We start from the raw sequence: 18,971 nt of genomic DNA, 5'->3' as shown, positions 1-18,971 counted from the left end.
TGGTAAAATGTGCAGTTTTCAGTGTAGAAATTTAAATGCTAGTATATATTCAGACATTTGATTGTGTGATTTTGATTTTTGTGTTCATTAATAAACAAACAACATTAATGCTGTTATTTAAAAACCAAATGATACTGGTTCATTTATAATTAATTTAGCAGTATCTGCGAAGTTCTAGTTTCACTATAGTATGTGTTTTAAATTCAACACAACCAAAATAATTAATCACATGTATTTAGATACAGTTAGTTGTGAAGGAATTAGTTTTAACTCTTACAGTGGCTCTAAAAAGTAATTACTCCTTTGTTTGAATTTTTATCAATATATCATGGAATATTATGGAATTTGTGAACCTATTTAAAATTTTTTACATTCCTAACCAAATGAACAAATTGAGTAATTTTAAGACTTTATTTTTTTTCCTCCCTTTGACACTGCAGACGTGAGGCCTAAGAGGTATAAGTGTGGCCTACCAATGCCATGTCCAGAGAAGTACTTTGCCTTTCGAATTGTCAGTGGAGCAGCTAATGTCATTGGGCCCAAAATTTGCTTGGAAGACCGAATGTGAGCTAAACGTTTCATTTTGTTCTTTTTATAATTCATAAGACTTTGTCCACACTAGCACAGTTCAATTATAAAGCATGTGTTTTTTTTTTTTGTTTATACAGTAATCCCTCCTCGATCGCGGGGGTTGTGTTCCAGACCCCCCCGCGATAGGTGAAAATCCGCGAAGTAGAAACCATATGTTTGTATGGTTATTTTTGTATATTTTAAGCCCTTATAAACTCTCCCACCCTGTTAACATTATTAGAGCCCTCTAGACATGAAATAACACCCTTTAGTCAAACGTTTAAACTGTGCTCCATTACAAGACAGAGATGACAGTTCTTTCTCACAATTAAAAGAATGCAAACATATCTTCTCTTCAAAGGAGCGCCATCAGGAGCAGAGAATGTCAGAGAGCTAAGCTAAGAAAAGCAAACAATCAAAAAATCAATACGTGCTTTTAAGTATACAGAAGCACCGCGATAAAGCGGCATTTTGTAGAGGTGCGTCCGTGTCCTCTGTGCAAACAGCCCCTCTGCTCACACCCCTTCCGTCAGGCAGAGAGAGTGAGAAAGATAGAGAGAAGCAAACAATCTCAAGCACCGCGCGGGAAGCATATCTTATATCATTGAGGAGTTTTAGTTAATATGTAATACATGCTCTGATTGGGTAGCTTCTAAGCCATCCGCCAATAGCTTCCCTTGTATGAAATCAACTGGGCAAACAAACTGAGGAAGCATGTACCATAAATTAAAAGACCCATTGTCTGCAGAAAGCGAACCAGCGAAAAATCGGTGATATATATTTAGATGTGCTTACATTTAAAATCCGCGATAGAGTGAAGCCGCGAAAGTCGAAGCGCGATCTAGCGAGGGATTACTGTATTTGTTTTGGCCTTCCATACTGAAACTGTTTTCTATTACCAACAACATATAGTTCTGAAAAGTTCTCCTAAGTATACATTTGACAAAACAATATTGTGTCACATTTTGGTACTTCTCAAATGATCCTGTGCTTCCATTTACATAATTTTCTGATTAGTGAGTACAGCCTGCTGACACATATCCGTTTATTTATTTTTACTTTCAGTTTCAGCAGCATTTTCAGTAGAATATGTGGACTTTATACAGCATTTCCAGTGCATTTATTTGTTTTGTACATTTTCAATTTTAACTTCTTTGACATACTTACTAGATGCTCTTCGTATTTGAGACCTGCTTCTCCAGAGCTTTGCTCCTTTTCATTATTATTTACAACTAGGGGGCTTCGCTCGCCAACCCCTACCCGCCTGAGCTTCATGCCAGCAAATTCACATCTCTGCCGCTCGCGTATGTGGATTTCACTTTCACCAAACAACAAAACTTTTAATTCTCATGGATAGGACTCTTCATTGGGAAGAAACACTACTTTTCCCTGATGGCAACAAGTTTGATGATCTACAAGTCTCCGACTTAGTGTGGAAAGACAGCCCCCGGACACAGACTGACAGACACCGAATGTCCAGAACACACAAGTTTATTATAGACGACAACAGCACAAGCCAACTCACTCCCTTCTTTCTCTCTCCTTGAACCCTTCTGCTGCCTGTACTCCTCTCCCCACAAGCTCCATCTTCCTCCTCCTGACACTGGCGCATCTACTGGAGTGAGGCAGCCCCTTTTATGCTGTACCCGGATGTGCTCCAGGTGCTCTGTGACGATCTTCTGGCAGCACTTCCTGTTATGGCAGATGTGATGCATGAGCAACCGGAAGCACTCCAGGTGTCCCTGGAATTCCTTCCAGCAGCACTTCCAAGTGTGGCGGAAGTGCTGCCAACCAGGGTTCCATAATCATCCAGGTGCCCCCTGGTGGTGGCCATGTGCCCCAACAGGGATGAGCTTCCCCGCTCTGTTCCTGTGGCCCCCATGCAGACCAGGGCGGCTGCCCCCTTGTGGCCTTTATTTCTGGGCGTGGTTAAATCTCTTGGCACAAAGACTCGTCTCACAGGACATGTGTATCTGAGAAAATCAAGTCTCATCTCCTTCCAAGATTTTCTTTCTAATAGAGAGACATTGATTTCTCACATTTTCAGCCTCTGTTTATTTACTGGTTAATGCTGTATTTCTATCACTGTGATATGCTGGACTTTACAATTATAGATTATATGTTAATGCACCTTCCTTTTATTCGTAGTGCTTGTGTCAGCAATATTTAATATTGTGATTTAAAGAGTTTTTATAGTATCCAGTTTGTATCTGAAGGTTCTGTATAATGTGTTTCATTTTAGTTTGCATTTTGTCAGTCGGGCTTTCCACCATTCTTGGCTTCATAATTACTTCTAGTAATTTAAACAATCTATTTTAATATTAACATGTCTTTTTACAGTATTTTTCATATAAAACTAATGAAATTCAATCAGCGGTTTCGTTTATATTCAATGTGATGTGGGCAATTGATCCATTTAATTGGAGGGCTCCATGCTTTCAAATATGTAAAGTGGATCCGATGAAAGACACAGTCACTAATACACATTTTGGACTTTTATTTTTAAAAATGAAAGTTTGTGTGTTTTCATTTAAGGCTGTAAAGCAAAAAAAAAAGGGAATATTTTGAAGGGGTGATTCTTTTCTATACTTTAACTTTTAAAATGAAAGTGGCATTTTCAAAATTTATCCATGGTAGTGTGTACTAAGCCTAAGATGTTTTTTGCAGGCTTGTATATAATGTAGGGGTGTCGCAAGTAATTGCGATACATATAACAAATAATGTAATAGTTAAGCTATACTGTCAGCAGACGTGAAAATAGTGATTTACCAAGATCCTATCAAGAGTGATGTATCTAATGTTATCTATATTTTCATGTGTTTTAGACTCATGAGCAGTGTTAAGAACAATGTTGGACGTGGTGTGAACATTGCTTTGGTTAATGGTAAGAGGCTTCTGATTTTCTGTTATTATTAAACATAGCTCACACTGTGTGTGGTGTTCTTTTAGAGTGCCTGTTTGAATTTTGTCTAGCTTTGCTGCGGTGCATGCTTATTTAATATTTTAAGTACTGAGTAGAAGCTATGTCTTTTATAATTTATGGGTAATAAAATCTAGACTTGATATTCTAGTCTACCAAAACCACAAAAATAACCCCAAATAAAAACACTGGGACAAAATGTATCATTAAAAGACTAAAGACTGCAGTATCTACAATATAGTGAACTTGAAAATACCTTTTCTCACTGTAATTTTCTTGTTCCTAGTGTCACAAAAGCAGACCATAGACATAAAAAGGTTTGGGGCAGCCACCCGTATATTGTGCTTTGGCTGCAAATGGGTTTTAAATTGATTGAGATGATCACAGGTTCAAGTCCACAACAGAATTGAATATAACAGGAACAAATGGCGGCTTTAAAGTCCGGGACCAGAAGTGACCTCATCGGAGCTGGAATTGACATCCTCTAGACCGGAAGTGACATCATCACTGACTCTGGGACCTGGCAAGATTACCTGTGGATGGTCTGCAGAAGATTGAAAAAGAGTTAGTGCAACTCGCCACCACCTGGTCTGGCGTGATAGTACTATTCTTAAGGCCTTTCAGATGTTTCCCAATCACACCTGTGTGAAAAGGAAAACCTAGGTACAAACCAGCGGCAATACCTGGCTAATCTGAGAAATACATGGACTTGCCTCTTGGTTCGCAGATGGGGCTACTTCAACATGGCATCTACCTTTGAACACTGTGGCTGTACAGAACCCCAACCCACCAGGTAGCCTAAATATGTAGCTTCTTTCAACCCAAAAAAAAACATTTTTTTGGATTGATTCAAAGCCTGACTTCTCCTAGCATCCACAATACCGCTATGACCTGCTGTAAGTGTTCCTTCCATGTGGTGGAATAAATAACTACGTCATCTAAATAGGCAGCACTATATGCGTTATGAGGGCAGAGCACTTTATCCACCAGACGCTGGAAAGTTGCAGGAGCCCCATGTAACCCGAATTGAAAGAGACAATACTGCCAGTGCCCGCTATGGGTGCTAAACACAGTCTTGACCTTGGCAGAGTCCATTAAAGGAACCTGCCAGTACCCCTTCATCATGTCAAGTGTGGTCAAAAAATTAGCCTGTCCAAGCCTCTCAAGGAGGTCGTCCACTCGAGGAATTGGATAAGCATTAAATTGTGAGACTTGATTAAGCCGATGGAAGTCATTGCAAAACCTCAAACTCCTGTCAGGCTTACTAACAAAGACAATCGGACTGGACCAGGAACTATATCTTTCCTCTATCACTCCTAGTTCCATCATGTGCTTGATTTCAAGCTCCACTTCTGCTTGCTTTGCCTCGAGAAGCCAATAAGGGCGCTCTCGAACAATAAACCCGGGCTCTGTCACTGTCGTGCGCAATCGGAGAGCTCTGCCCAAGCTTTTCGCTCACTACCTCTGGATCAGACAGGATAGCTGCATCGAGCTACCGTCTCTGTCTATAATTAAATTCAGTGCCAAAGTTAAGGATATTTTTCTGAGCGGGGCTGAGCAGAAGAGGGATCAGGATGCCTTTCCTTCCACGGCTTCAACAAGTTGACATGATAAACCTGCTCTCTCAGTCGACGATTTGATTTTTTAACCAAGTACAGTAGAACCTCGGTTCACGACCATAATTTGTTCCAAAACTCTGGTCGTAAACCGATTTGGTCGTGAACCGAAGCAATTTCCCCCATACGATTGTATGTGAATACAATGAATCCGTTCCAGACCATACGAACTGTATGTAAATATATATATTTTTTAAGTTTTTAAGCACAAGTATAGTTAATTAAACCATAGAATGCACAGCGTAATAGTAAACTAAATGTAAAAACATTGAATAATGCTGAGAAAACCTTGAACAACAGAGAAAACTAACACTGCAATAGTTTGCGCTATATCACTACCAACCGCTGGCTAAAAGCGTTTTTTTTTTTAATGAGTTTTAAACAAAGGGAAAAAAATGAACATTTGAAAAAAATCCGTAATTTAATAAACCACCAAGAAAAATAACATTGCAACAATGCATGCTACGAACCGATCGCTGGAAACAGAAGTGTAAACAAAATCAAGCCCAGTGCATTCTTTAACTGCCTTCCTACCTTAATACGTCCAGCTGTCTCTCGCGCTGCCTGTGTGTCTGCATCACGTGCTGCCTCTGTGTGTGCGCATCTCTCTCGCGCTGCCTCTGTGTGTGCGCATCTCTCTCGCGCTGCCTGTGTGTGCGCATCTCTCTCGCTGCCTCTGCTCTCTCTCAGCCTGTGTGTGTGTGTCATGCGCCCTCTCTATCCCCAGTAGTCTCCCCACCTTGTCAGAAATCAGGTCTGTCCCTGTTCCTTCTGGGCTTCCATCCTGCCAACTATGCCACTGTCGCAAAAGCAGACCATAGACATAAAAAGAGTTTGGGGCAGCCACCTGTATATTGTGCCTTGGCTGCAAATGGGTTTTAAATTGATCGAGATGATCACAGGTTTGAGTCCACAACTTAAGTGAATATAACAGGAAAAAATGGCAGCTTTAAACCCTGGGACCAGAAGTGACTTCATCTATGGCTCCGGGACCCGTGGATGGTCTGCGGAAGATTGAGAAAGTTAGTGCAGCTTGCCACCCCCTGGTCTGGTGTGGTAGTACTATTCTTAAAGCCTTTCAGATGTTTCCCAATTACACGTGTGCGACACTAGATTAATACATTGATGTAGTAAAATGATAAAGTGTTCAGTGATTTATGTGTGCTTATTATGTGTTTTAGGTGCCAGAGATGGCAAGGAACACTTGTACTTTAAAACATCTCTGAACTGCCCCAATATTTGCTCTTTCTCAAGTGTAATACACCCTAAAAGGAAAACATTTGTTAAATTCAGTGCACCTTTTGAATACTGTTCTTATTTGGCTGTAGTAATACCAAGGCCAGCATAACACATTCTGTATCACACAGTTGTCAATTGACTCATACGTGCACTTGAAATGACTTGTAAGAACATACAGTCATATGAAAAAGTTTGGGAACCCCTCTTAATTCTTTGGATTTTTGTTTATCATTGGCTGAGCTTTTAAAGTAGCAACTTCCTTTTAATATATAATATACCTTATGGAAACAGTAGTATTTTAGCAGTGACATTAAGTTTATTGGATTAACAGAAAATATGAAATATGCATCATAACAAAATTAGACAGGTGCATAAATTTGGGCACCCCAACAGAGATATTACATCAATACTTAGCTGAGCCTTCTTTTGTAAATACAACAGCCTTTAAACTCCTCCTATAGCCTTTGATGAGTGTCTGGATTCTGGATGGAGGTATTTTTGACCATTCTTCCATACAAAATCTCTCCAGTCCAGTTAAATCTGATGGCTGCCAAGCATGGACAGCCTGCTTCAAATCATCCCATAGATTTTCGATGATATTCAAGTCTGGGGACTGTGACGGCCATTCCAGAACATTGTACTTCTCCCTCTGCATGAATGCCTTTGTAGATTTCGAACTGTGTTTTGGGTCATTGCCTTGTTGGAATATCCAACCCCTGCGTAACTTCAACTTTGTGACAGATGCTTGAACATTATCTTGAAGAATTTGTTGATATTGGGTTGAATTCATCATCAACTTTAACAATAGCCCTAGTCCCTGAACTAGCTACACAACCCCACAGCATGATGGAACCTCCACCATATTTGACAGTAGGAATGCAGTGTTGTTCTTCCGCCATGCAAAGCGCTTTTTGTTATGACCAAATAACTCAATTTTTGTCCAAAGCACTTTGTTCCAAAATGAATCTGGCTTGTCTAAATGAGCATTTGCATACAACAAGCGACTCTGTTTGTGGCGTGAGTGCAGAAAGGGCTTCTTTTTCATCACCATGCCATACAGATGTTCTTTGTGCAAACTGCGCTGAATTGTAGAATGATGTACTGATACACCATCTGCAGCAAGATGTTCTTACAGGTCTTTGGAGGTGATCTGTGCATTGTCTGTAACCATTCTCACAATCCTGTGCATATGCTGCTCAAGTAAACTGTGCCTGTGACCTTCCATTTCCTGATTACATTCCTTACAGTTGAAACTGACAGTTTAAACCTCTGAGAGAGCTTTTTGCAGCCTTCCCCTAAACCGTGATACTGAACAATCTTTGTTTTCAGATCTTTTGAGAGTTGCTTTGAGGATCCCATGCTGTCACTCTTCAGAGGAGAGTCAAAGGGAAGCACAACTTGCAATTGACCCCCTTAAATACCTTTTCTCATGATTGGACACACCTGTCTATGAAGCTCAAGGCTTAACGAGCTAATCCAACCAATTTGGTGTTGCAAGTAATCAGTATTGAGCAGTTACATGCATTCAAATCAGCAAAATTACAGGGGTACCCAATTTTTTGCACAGCAAGTTTTTCACATTTGATTTAATTTCATACAACTAAATACTGCTTCACTAAAAGTCTTTGTTCAGAAAACACCGCAGTACTCATGTTCCTAGGAAATGAAAGACATACCACTGTTATCTTTTTTTTTTTTTTGTTGAAAGTAGAGTAAATTATTGTGCGGGCTGAGAGGGGTTCCCAAACTTTTATATGACTGTATATATCATGGATCCTGATAGTGTCTGGCTATTCAGCAATTAAATGGAAACCAACAATATCTGTCCATTAATTATGTTAATCGGTTTATACTTTTTTTCCTGTGTGTTTAAACAAATGTGTCTATTTGTACTAATTCTGTATTTAGTAATTTGTAAAAATCTATACTTGCATTTTACCTGAGAACTAGTCACAGCTCTCTGCACCTGCACTCAATGAAGAACACTGTATAAAAATAAACTGAATTGAACTGAATCCATCCATGGAAAGTGCTGCATAAATTTTAAACACTGAGCAGAGGACCTCACTTCAAACATGATTTGGTAATACAACGTGGCTATCTTCCTGTTTTTGAAAGAATATGATTGTAAGTGATGTGCCATGTAGTTTAAGAGGACGGTAGCACCCGAGATAAGTCTAGTGAAGTGTTTTTATTAGAAGATTCTGTAGTTTCCTTTTATTTTTTTCTCCTTTTTATGTTTTTCAGTCACTACTATAAGAACAAGCACAATTAAATAACCTGTTCACTGAAAGTCTTATGATAAATTACGTTCAAAGTTACAAATTACTGTATCTATGCTGACTAGTACATACACATTTAAAATTTTCTTTCACATTTTATCAATGCAATGCTGGTTTTTAAAACCAAATTAATTATTTTAAAAAATGTTATTTACATATTTAATTCCAGAATTCTGTTTATGGATTTTAACTTTCAGTATACACTGCCTGTGTGGAGAACGCACACTCTTTCTGTGTAGGCAGTTTTTTTCTTTTTTATTTGAAGAAAATTATATTGCATACAATCAAGTCAAAAGTGTGCAGCAAATTACTTTATAGTCAAACTATAAAAAAGAAGAAAACAAAACATCAGAAAGTTACTGTAAAACAGAAAAGCAGGAACAAAAAAAAAAAATAAAACCTAACAAAATAGAATTCAGCCATCAGAGCTGTCCAATTTTTCTTTCACATTCTTAAAGATGTGCAGGTTTGATTAATTGATGGTTGTAAATGGGCCTAATATGAATGACTGTGGGTGCTGGCAAGAATGTTTCCTTTGTTGGAAACAATATTAGTTTTTGCCTTGCATCCAGTGCCGTTGAAATAGAGAGGATGAAAGTATGAGAAAATGTGTAATTTCTCTTGCCGTTCAATCTGTTAACAGGAACATATATGGCCATATTGACATAGTAAGAGGGAGCTGGTCTAGACTTGAGACTGTAAATACAATTAAACTTTAAACAGTGGAAAAGAAAAAAAAAATTTGTTTACTTTTCAAAATTACTCAACTGCTTAAATATTTACCTTTACCAACAGTGATTTTGCTATACAGGTGACTCTGTCATATACTGTAGAACAGCGGTTTTTAGCATGAAAACACAATGATAGAAACTGCTTAGTACATAAGTAAGCTTTTTTCTGTTTTTCTTTTAACTCTTTTTCCTGCCCAGGAGTCACCGGTGAGCTCATAGAGGCACGTTTTTTTGACATGTGGGAAGGAGGTAGGTACATACTTTCTTTTAATATTTCATGAAACTCTGCATAAGTAAAGTTTTTGCTTGTGCCTTATCGTTTTGTCTTTCTGTATATAACAGACGTCAACGAACTGCTCAAGTTCATTCGACCACTGCATGAAGGAACACTTGTATTTGTTGCCTCTTACGATGATCCAGCTACAAAGTAAGTTGATGCTATTAACATGTAACATTAGCTCATGTTGCAAGAAAGTCCTCTGGTGTAAAAGGCAGGTAGGTGTGCAGTCATTTTCTTCTGTATTGTATCCACTCTATCATTTTCTGATATTTTGTTTCTTCTCCCTTCTTTGCAGTGCAAGTTCCCTTTATACAGCCCAACTGGGTACAGGTCTAGTCCTCTGCCTACTCTGAGGTATGAATGAGGCACTTGACTGATCTGCTTGCATTTGGATGTGAATCTTTGATCAGCCAAGTACCCCAATCAACCCTGGAGCAAGCACTGGCACACATCTGTTTGGAGCCTGCATGCTCCGGGACCCAATTATTTAAAATCACACTTCAACCTCTTTGCACAATATGTTTATATATACAGTGCATCCGGAAAGTATCCACAGCGCATCACTTTTTCCACATTTTTAGCCACTGTATGATGCAATACTGTGTGTGAATAGTATGAAAATAAAGCCCACTTATAATGACTTGAACTAAAGGAACCTCCGGGTACAACTCGTTTCCTTTATATAGTGCATAAACAGCCACCCTTAAAGTCTGAGAATTATCCCCCCTTTACCCAACCCCCAATTGTCTCATAAGCCTTTATAATTTATATTCATAATCTTTGTTTAGTAGGACCTACAAGTCATCCAGGGTTCTTCCAGGTTAGGTTAACTGGGGCCATTTAATATAGGCCTCATGGAAAAATTTCTGGGGGAGGCACTTTGAGAAGGGTAATACCAGGCCTCAAAACTGGGGAAATAATAAATCCTTTGGATTTTGAGCAATTATATGCAGTGTGTCTGAGTTTTCCTGATTTTTGTGAGTAGTAAGAAGCAATAGAAATGTGACTCCATTATAATCTGAAATTCCTTTAAGTTTGAGACGGATACATTACATGATGATGTGCTAATGAGTAGCACAAAGAAACTATTAAATGTAAACTAGCTACATCTCTGTTTTCTGTCTTCAGGGTTTTATGTAAAAATGAAATTTATTGACTGTGCTAAATTCCTAGAATGAATGAGGAGGCACGGAAGATTTTTACTGATCTTGGTAGTACTGCTATCAAGGATTTGGCTTTCCGAGACAGCTGGGTGTTTGCTGGGGCTAAAGGAATTGATGACAAGTCTCCTTTTGAGCAGGTAATGTCCCACGACTTTGATATTACACTCTTAATATTAGCTGGTGCATGAGGTAATAGTAGTGAAGAGGATCGAGTTAATCTGTTTGATTAAAGTATTGGTTTTCACAAAGTTTGCTGTTTCAGTGTTTTTAGATCTTTCTGTCAGATGTTTCAATGGTATACTGAAGTATAATTACAAGCATTTCATAAGTTTCTAAGGTTTTTATTGACAATTGCATTAAGTCTATGCAAAGAGTCAATATATGTAGTGTTGGCCCTTTTTTTTCCAAGACCTCTGCAATTTGCCCTGACCTGCTGTCAATCAAGTTCTGGGCTGAATCCTGACTGATGGCAACCCATTCTTGCATGATCAGTGTTTGGAGTTTGTCAGAATTTGTGGGTTTTTGCTTATCCACCCACTTCTTGAGGATTAACCACAAATTTTCAATGTTTTGTTCCCTGAGCCACTTAGTTGTCACTTTTGCCTTATGGCACAGTGCTGCATCTTACTGGAAAAGGCATTGTTCATCATCAAACTGTTCTTGGGTGGTTGGAAGAAATTGCTCTCGGAAGATGTTTTGGTACCATTCTTGATTCATGGCTCTGTTCTTAGGCAAAATTGTGAGTGAGCCCACTCCCTTTGCTGAGAAGCAACCAGACACATGAATGGTCTCAAGATGCTTTACTGTTGGCATGACGCACCTTTTCTTCTCCGGACAATCTTTTTTCCAGATGCCCCAAACAATTGGAAAGGGAATTCATCAGAGAATTTGACTTTCCCCCAGTCCTCAGCAGTCCAATCCCTGTACCTTTTGTAGAATATCAGTCTGTCCCTGATGTTTCACTTGGAGAGATGTGGCTTCTTTGCTGCCTTTCTTGACACCAGGCCATCCTCCAAATGTCACCTCACTGTGTGTGCAGATGCATTCATACCTGCTTGCTGCCATTCCTTGATCAAATTCTGCACTGGTGGTGCCCCGGCCCTGCAGCTGAATCAACTTTAGGAGACGGTCCTGGCACTTGCTGGGCTTTCTTGGGTGCCCCAAAGCTTTCTTCACAGCAGCAGTGGAAATGAATTTTTTTGGATTAAGTTCATTTTCATGTTAAAGAGTGACTTTGCAATTAATTGAAAGTCATCTGATCACTCTTCATAACATTCTGGAGTATATACAAATTGCCATCATAACAACTGAGGCAGCAAACTTTGTGAAAGGTAATATTTGAGTCATTCTCAAAACTTTTGGCCACAACTGTATGTACATAGGAAAGCCTCCAGAGCAGTGTTACTCCTTTCAAATTGTATTAATCTCTTGCCGTTTGGGTGCTTGAAAACCAGCTGTAGAAACAAAGGCTGGGTAGAATAATATGTCTGTGGGTCTATTCTGGAATAATGATTCATTATAATTCTGAATCTTATTTCGTATTTCTGAGTGATCCTGGTAAAGAAGGTCAGTAAATGTGTATACAGTAGTCAACCTAATCTGGTAAATGATAAAATACGGTATTGATACTACAGTATGTCCCCACATTTGGTCAACTTTTTTTTTTCTTTTTTCTTTTCAGCACATAAAGAACAATAAGAATAATAACAAATATGAAGGCTGGCCAGAAGCTTTAGAAATGGAAGGCTGTATCCCACAACGGTCATTGGAGGAGCAGTGAATTGTTATAATTATTGAAGCATGTCAACATAGCTTCACACACAGACTGTGCTCATTGCGTTAAGCCATTAAAGCATCTTGAAACACTTTAGTAGGAACTCGCATGATCCACTGAAAAGACTTTATCCCAATCATCCCACAAAATGCCTCTTCAGTGAGCAGCATTGTGTTTTGAATATAAGTGATTTTGGGGGGGAAAAAAACAAGATTTGTTAGATTAAATGTGCTTTGCCATTCTTATGGCAAATTGACCTTAAGGTTCTCAATGAGAATCAATTCATACTGACTGGTTCAGTTTAGTAAGCAAGCCATAAGTATGGTGGACATTACAGTGTATGGAATATATTTGCACAAACCCAAACACTGAATGGTCTCCATAGATTTGCTCAGCTTTTAATACATTTGCTTCCGTTGTGTCAAAGAGTTACCTCATTATAATCCTACTGCTTTACACCTCCTGTGCTAAGTTAGTGCCTTTCTCTATCCTGTATGGCTAGTAAGAACAGTTACTTTCCATTTCTATAGCTACACCTCAAAAGTCTAGTAATAATATAGTCCATTTTGCTCTTTATCTTTCTGCAATAATTGATTTACTAATTCCCATAGTTTATTCATTCTTTCAGTTTAGTAACAATAATTACTTCCTTGTTTAAAGAGCCCTGGCACCCAGCTTTTATAATAATAGGTGCCTTGAAGCTTGCTTCTTATTTGAAATCACATCCTTCCTAATTTTAAGTAAATACCAGTTTCTAATATTGCACTACCTGATTCTGCCATCATATAATGACAGGCTTTGAATATACTTGCATCTAGCATATTTAGCCTAAGTTTAAAAGTGGCTAAAAAAATGTTGTTTTTTTTTTTTGTAAAAGTAAGAATTCCTCGAGATTGGTTTTAAATTTAGAGTTAGGTTTTAAATTGGACAATAAAAATGTTTAATGAACATTTTCTTAATAAATCGTTAACACAAAACTTGCATAGCAATATTAGTGATTTAATGTGACTTAATTTAGGTACATTTGGATTCACAAATCCAGATCCGTTATGAAGGAAAAGAGTACTGCAAATTTCACTCCACAACTTGTAAACATGCAAAGCCATTGCTGCTAGGTTCACACAAGTGCCTTCAGTGGGTTCATTATATCTACAGTTTGACACAGAAGAATGTGAAACAAGAACTGTTAGTGAATAAGGAACTACTAAAATAAATATTTTTTGCCTTTCTTGCAAATGTGAATGGATTTTGTTGAAGTTTTCATGTGTCCTTCTATCTCAAAAGAGTGAAAAGTTATACATATGCATAAGCATAGAGTGTCCTGTAAAAGCTAGGAAGTTTTCAGCAAAATTGTGTTGACAGATAAGTCTTTCTCAGACTGGTTTTATGCCAAATAACCCTTAACTGCCCCATTTTTGTTCTCAGTTTTATCATAATTTAAAGAAGACTTTATTTACTAATGACACAGTTTAATTGGCTAACAACGTCCACACAGTTAAAGTATCTCCTACCCTGCTTCATCAGAAACCTGTTATATATATATATTCCTTAATGTGTTATTAATGCCACTAATATCAATTACTCTTTCTTTCTTTTTTTCTTAGTAAATAATTAATTTATTGAGCCAAGACCTACCTTCATTTTTATATTGTATAGTTCTCTTTTGTTATTAATATAATTTATATTCATTGTTCTTCCTCATTATTTTATACAGTAAATCATTTTCTTATTTTATCAATCCTAGACTTTTTATAAATTTTTCCTTTTAAGTGTTTCAGTCCATGCGTGTACTGTTTGGATTTGGGAGACCTCTCCATTGATCTTTCTAACACCAGTAATGTTTTAACAATCTGTTAGGATCATGGCAACACTTGCAGCAATGCTTAAAGTCCATTTTCTGCCAGAATACTTGAGCATTGAGACTGAAATTTAATTCTACACTGCTAAAGTAAGTTGAGTTTGAGTAGGCAATGATGGAAAAACAAGCAAATGTTCAGTTATCTGAAATTTTTGTCATTAGTGGTTAATATTCTTTTATGATATGCCTCAATTTACATTAGACTATATGGATGTAGAGTTCCTGACTTCTAACAGCAGATGGAGTAGAATTATGATTTTGTTGTGTTTTTGTTGCATTATGACATGTTGATTTAGCATGTACAAGTAAGAATTTCATGGAACTCCGTACATGTGACAATAATGACTAAAACCTTACCAATCACATTTTCTCATGCTCAAGGGATTAAAAAAATCTAGTCTACACTAGAGTAGGTACTCACATATCATCTATCTGTACCTAGATGATCTGCGAGTACCTGCTCTATTGTAGACTAGATTTTATCCCTTGAGCATGAGAAAATGTGATTGGTAAGGTTTTAGTGTGTATATATATATGTGTATATATATGTCATACATACAGGTGCCGGTCATAAAATTAGAATATCATGACAAAGTTGATTTATTTCAGTAATTCCATTCAAAAAGTAAAACTTGTATATTAGATTCATTCATTACACACAGACTGATGTATTTCAAATGTTTATTTCTTTTAATTTTGATGATTATAACTGACAACTAATGAAAGTCCCAAATTCAGTATCTCGGAAAATTAGAATATCAATTAAGACCAATGCAAAAAAAGGATTCTTAGAAATGTTGGCCAACTGAAAGGTATGAACATGAAAAGTATGAGCATGTACAGCACTCAATATTTAGTTGGGGCTCCTTTGGCCTGGATTACTGCAGCAATGCAGCGTGGCATGGAGTCGATCAGTCTGTGGCACTGCTCAGGTGTTATGAGAGCCCATGTTGCTCTGACAGTGGCCTTCAGCTCTTCTGAATTGTTGGGTCTGGTGTATTACATCTTCCTCTTCACAATACCCCATAGATTTTCTATGGGGTTAGGGTCATGCGAGTTTGCTGGCCAATCAAGAACAGGGATACCATGGTCCTTAAACCAGGTAATGTTAGCTTTGGCACTGTGTGCAGGTGCCAGGTCCTGTTGGAAAATGAAATCTGCATCTCCATAAAGCTCGTCAGCAGCAGGAAGCATGAAGTGCTCTAAAACTTCCTGGTAGACAGCTGCGTTGACCTTGTACCTCAGAAAACACAATGGACCAACACCAGCAGATAACATGGCACCCCAAACCATCACTCACTATGGAAACTTTACACTGGACCTCAAGCAACGTGGATTCTGTGCCTCTGCTCTCTTCCTCCAGACTCTGGGACCTTGGATTTCCAAAGGAAATGCAAAATTTACTTTCATCAGAGAACAGGACTTTGGACCACTCAGCAGCAGTACATTCCTTTTGTCTTTAGCCCAGGCGAGACGATTCTGACGCTGTCTCTTGTTCAAGAGATGCTTGACACAAGGAATGCGACAGCTGAAACCCATGTCTTGCATACGTCTGTGCATGGTGGTTCTTGAAGCACTGACTCCAGCTGCAGTCCACTCTTTGTGAATCTCCCCCACAGTTTTGAATGGGTTTTGTTTCACACTCCTCTCCAGGGTGCAGTTATCCCTATTGCTTGAACACTTTTTTCTACCACATCTTGTCCTTCCCTTCGCTTCTCTATTAATGTGCTTGGGCACAGAGCTCTGTGAACAGCCAGCCTCTTTAGCAATGACCTTTTGTGTCTTGCCCTCCTTGTGCAAGGTGTCAATGGTCGTCTTTTGGACAACTGTCAAGTCAGCAGTCTTCCCCATGATTGTGTAGCCTACAGAACTAGACTGAGAGACCATTTAAAGGGTTTTGCAGGTGTTTTGAGTTAATTAGCTGATTAGAGTGTGGCACCAGGTGTCTTCAATATTGAACCTTTTCACAATATTCTAATTTTCCGAGATACTGAATTTGGGACTTTCATTAGTTGTCAGTTATAATCATCAAAATTAAAAGAAATAAACATTTGAAATACATCAGTCTGTGTGTAATGAATGAATCTAATATACAAGTTTCACTTTTTGAATGGAATTACTGAAATAAATCAACTTTGTCATGATATTCTAATTTTACGACCGGCACCTGTAGAGATAGATATATATTTGACTGTACAGACAAACCCTCTAAATTTTTGTGAAGAGGTCCTTCTTGATTTTGGACTTTAATGCACTAATGTTCCCATTGGTATACTTTATTATTTATTGTATTATTGACCTAGGCCCAAGCCTGTTCCAGGTTTTGTTTCTGCCTTACACTGATGATGTTCGGTTAGGCTCTTCTCCCAGTGGTGTTGTAATGGAATAAGAGCCACAGAAAGATGGTGGATGGCATCTTATTGGCCCACTTTATCAGTCCTTTTAAAGAAATGGATTAGGTGACCCAGTCTTCTCTCAATATTTCAGTTTCTTTATACTGTCAAAGTAGTTAATGTTCTTCGATCCAAGTTTGTGTCTCATTGACTTTGTCAGCACAGCCTTTAGTTTTCTTCTAATAGCTGAGAAGCCAGAGTTACCAGACTATCGTCCATATGTAACCTTTTCATGTTAGTTTTTTAAGTAGCATCACCAGAAGTAGTAGGTAACAGTGATAGTACATTAAATATAACAGTGGTGTCAACTGAAATAGCATTATATGGAAAGGTTTCATTGTTTCTGTCTTTACTGTTAAAATCCGTAAATTTGTTCAGTGAAAACGTGATGTTTAAAAGAGAGACAACTGATAACTGACAAAGACTGTCAAATATGAATCAAATATCTTTTGCATTTTGTAGCTCAGTATCAGTTAAGTTTCATGCAATATTTATGTACCCAATGTCCAGCCAAAATGATGAAAGTTATTCAAATGTTTCCTTTCAACATACAAGTCTGTTTATTCTCTTTTAAACAACAGTACAATGCATCATAGCCATCTGTATGATCTTCTGTAGCTGCAGTTGATGCAAAAAGGAACATTGCACAATTTCTCAGATAAACCAATAGAAGCCCACCTTACAGTAGATAGCCATATGTTTTACAGCAAATCCACATTAGCTTAGCAATAAAAAAATGACTATAAAAATGCTACCAGCAAAAGAAACCTAGGCCCATTGAAGAAATACAGTTGGGCTTTTCAATAACTTTGAATGTCTGCAGTGCAACTCTGTAAATAGGAATGGGGGTAATATTTTGAGAAATCAAGTTATTGTTTAGTTGAATGCAACTATTTGCGTTTCTCATTAAAAACCTTTTCTGGGGCTTAATTATGATGCCTGACTGTTTGAGGTTGCTGACAGCAGTCATTTATAGTGTCCAACAATGTTCTGTTTGTGACTGCTTACTAAAGACGTGTCTGTGGTGTGCTCTTTCAGCTCAGGTATGGCCACATTTTAATATTTTCTGTCCTAAGAATGCAGTTTTGTGTCTTGTTTTAAGTTTGACACTGCCCTAAAACCAGCTATGCCTCAGTTTAAACATGTGAATGTCTAATTGGGAAAGCTAATACTATGTGTAACTGTATTTTACATTTTTTGTTGCTTTTATAAATATTTTTTTTCAGTATTGGTGTGTTTGCTAAAATAAATAAATGTCTTAACACAGTGTCTGGATGATTATTTTCATTGTGATCATTTTGTTTTTCCTCCAGAGCTTGTAGTTAAGGGCATAAGACGTTTATTTTATATGAATGTTAAATGCCTGTGGGGAAGTTGCTAGGTCAGTACCTCACAATTCAGTAACTCAAAAGAGTATGCCGAGGACTGAAGTCCTGTCTATTTAAGACCATGTGATTAGCAGAACCACTTTCTTAAGGACCACAAGTTTGATTAACGCACAGATTCTACCAATGTTATTAAATTTGATTGATTAGATGCAACATTGGGACATGGCAAGCCAATCATGTCTCATAATTTGAAGGTCTATTTTTAGTGTCCATCACAAATATGTTAATGATAATTAGGAATGTATTAAAATAATTGCAAAAAAGTCAATTTCTCTATCACAGGCCTTCCCAGATATATAATTATTTTTGGGAAATACGTGACCTCAAAAATGCAACAAATACAATACAGTTTATTTTTTGTATAGCCCAAAATCACACAAGAAGTGGCGCAATGGACTTTTAACAGGCATTGACTCCCTAAGAAGACAAGGAAAAACTCCCCAAAAAAAAATGGAAGAAACCTTGGGAAAGGCAGTTCAAAAAGAGACCCCTTTCCAGGTAGGTTGAGTGTACAGTGGCTGTCAAAAAGAAGGGGGTCAATACAATACAGTACAATACACAGAACAGAACAAATCCTCAATACAGTAAAAATTATTTTAGAAGTGCAGCAGATGATATCGCATAATATGATTTGGAATTTAAAAATCGCAAAAAGCAAGTTGTGTTAGCTTTAAACGATTAGGGAGGAAGCCAAGAGACTAGCTGTAATACTGAGGCAGCTTTATAGATAAACTAGCTGAAATACCCAGCAGGAAAT

General features: G+C 37.9%; 1 protein-coding gene across 2 annotated transcripts in view; it reads left to right on the top strand.

The window, feature by feature from the left end:
- Positions 1–13,817, top strand: part of fam3a (FAM3 metabolism regulating signaling molecule A) — a 32,222-nt gene extending 18,405 nt beyond the window's left edge. For both annotated transcript variants that reach the window (XM_039774448.1, XM_039774449.1), the window contains exons 5-10: positions 441–564; positions 3,396–3,454; positions 9,557–9,607; positions 9,701–9,785; positions 10,812–10,938; positions 12,483–13,817. In XM_039774448.1, coding sequence (XP_039630382.1) covers positions 441–564; positions 3,396–3,454; positions 9,557–9,607; positions 9,701–9,785; positions 10,812–10,938; positions 12,483–12,581 — 545 coding nt within the window. In that variant the 3' untranslated portion in view covers positions 12,582–13,817. The remainder of the gene's footprint in view (positions 1–440; positions 565–3,395; positions 3,455–9,556; positions 9,608–9,700; positions 9,786–10,811; positions 10,939–12,482) is intronic.
- The last annotated feature ends 5,154 nt before the right edge of the window (positions 13,818–18,971 follow it).

This window comes from Polypterus senegalus, chromosome 13 (genome assembly GCF_016835505.1).
Source record: "Polypterus senegalus isolate Bchr_013 chromosome 13, ASM1683550v1, whole genome shotgun sequence".
NCBI classification, from domain to species: domain Eukaryota; kingdom Metazoa; phylum Chordata; class Cladistia; order Polypteriformes; family Polypteridae; genus Polypterus; species Polypterus senegalus.
Note: the sequence above shows the minus strand (reverse complement) of the source record. Positions and strands in the feature narration are given on the sequence as shown.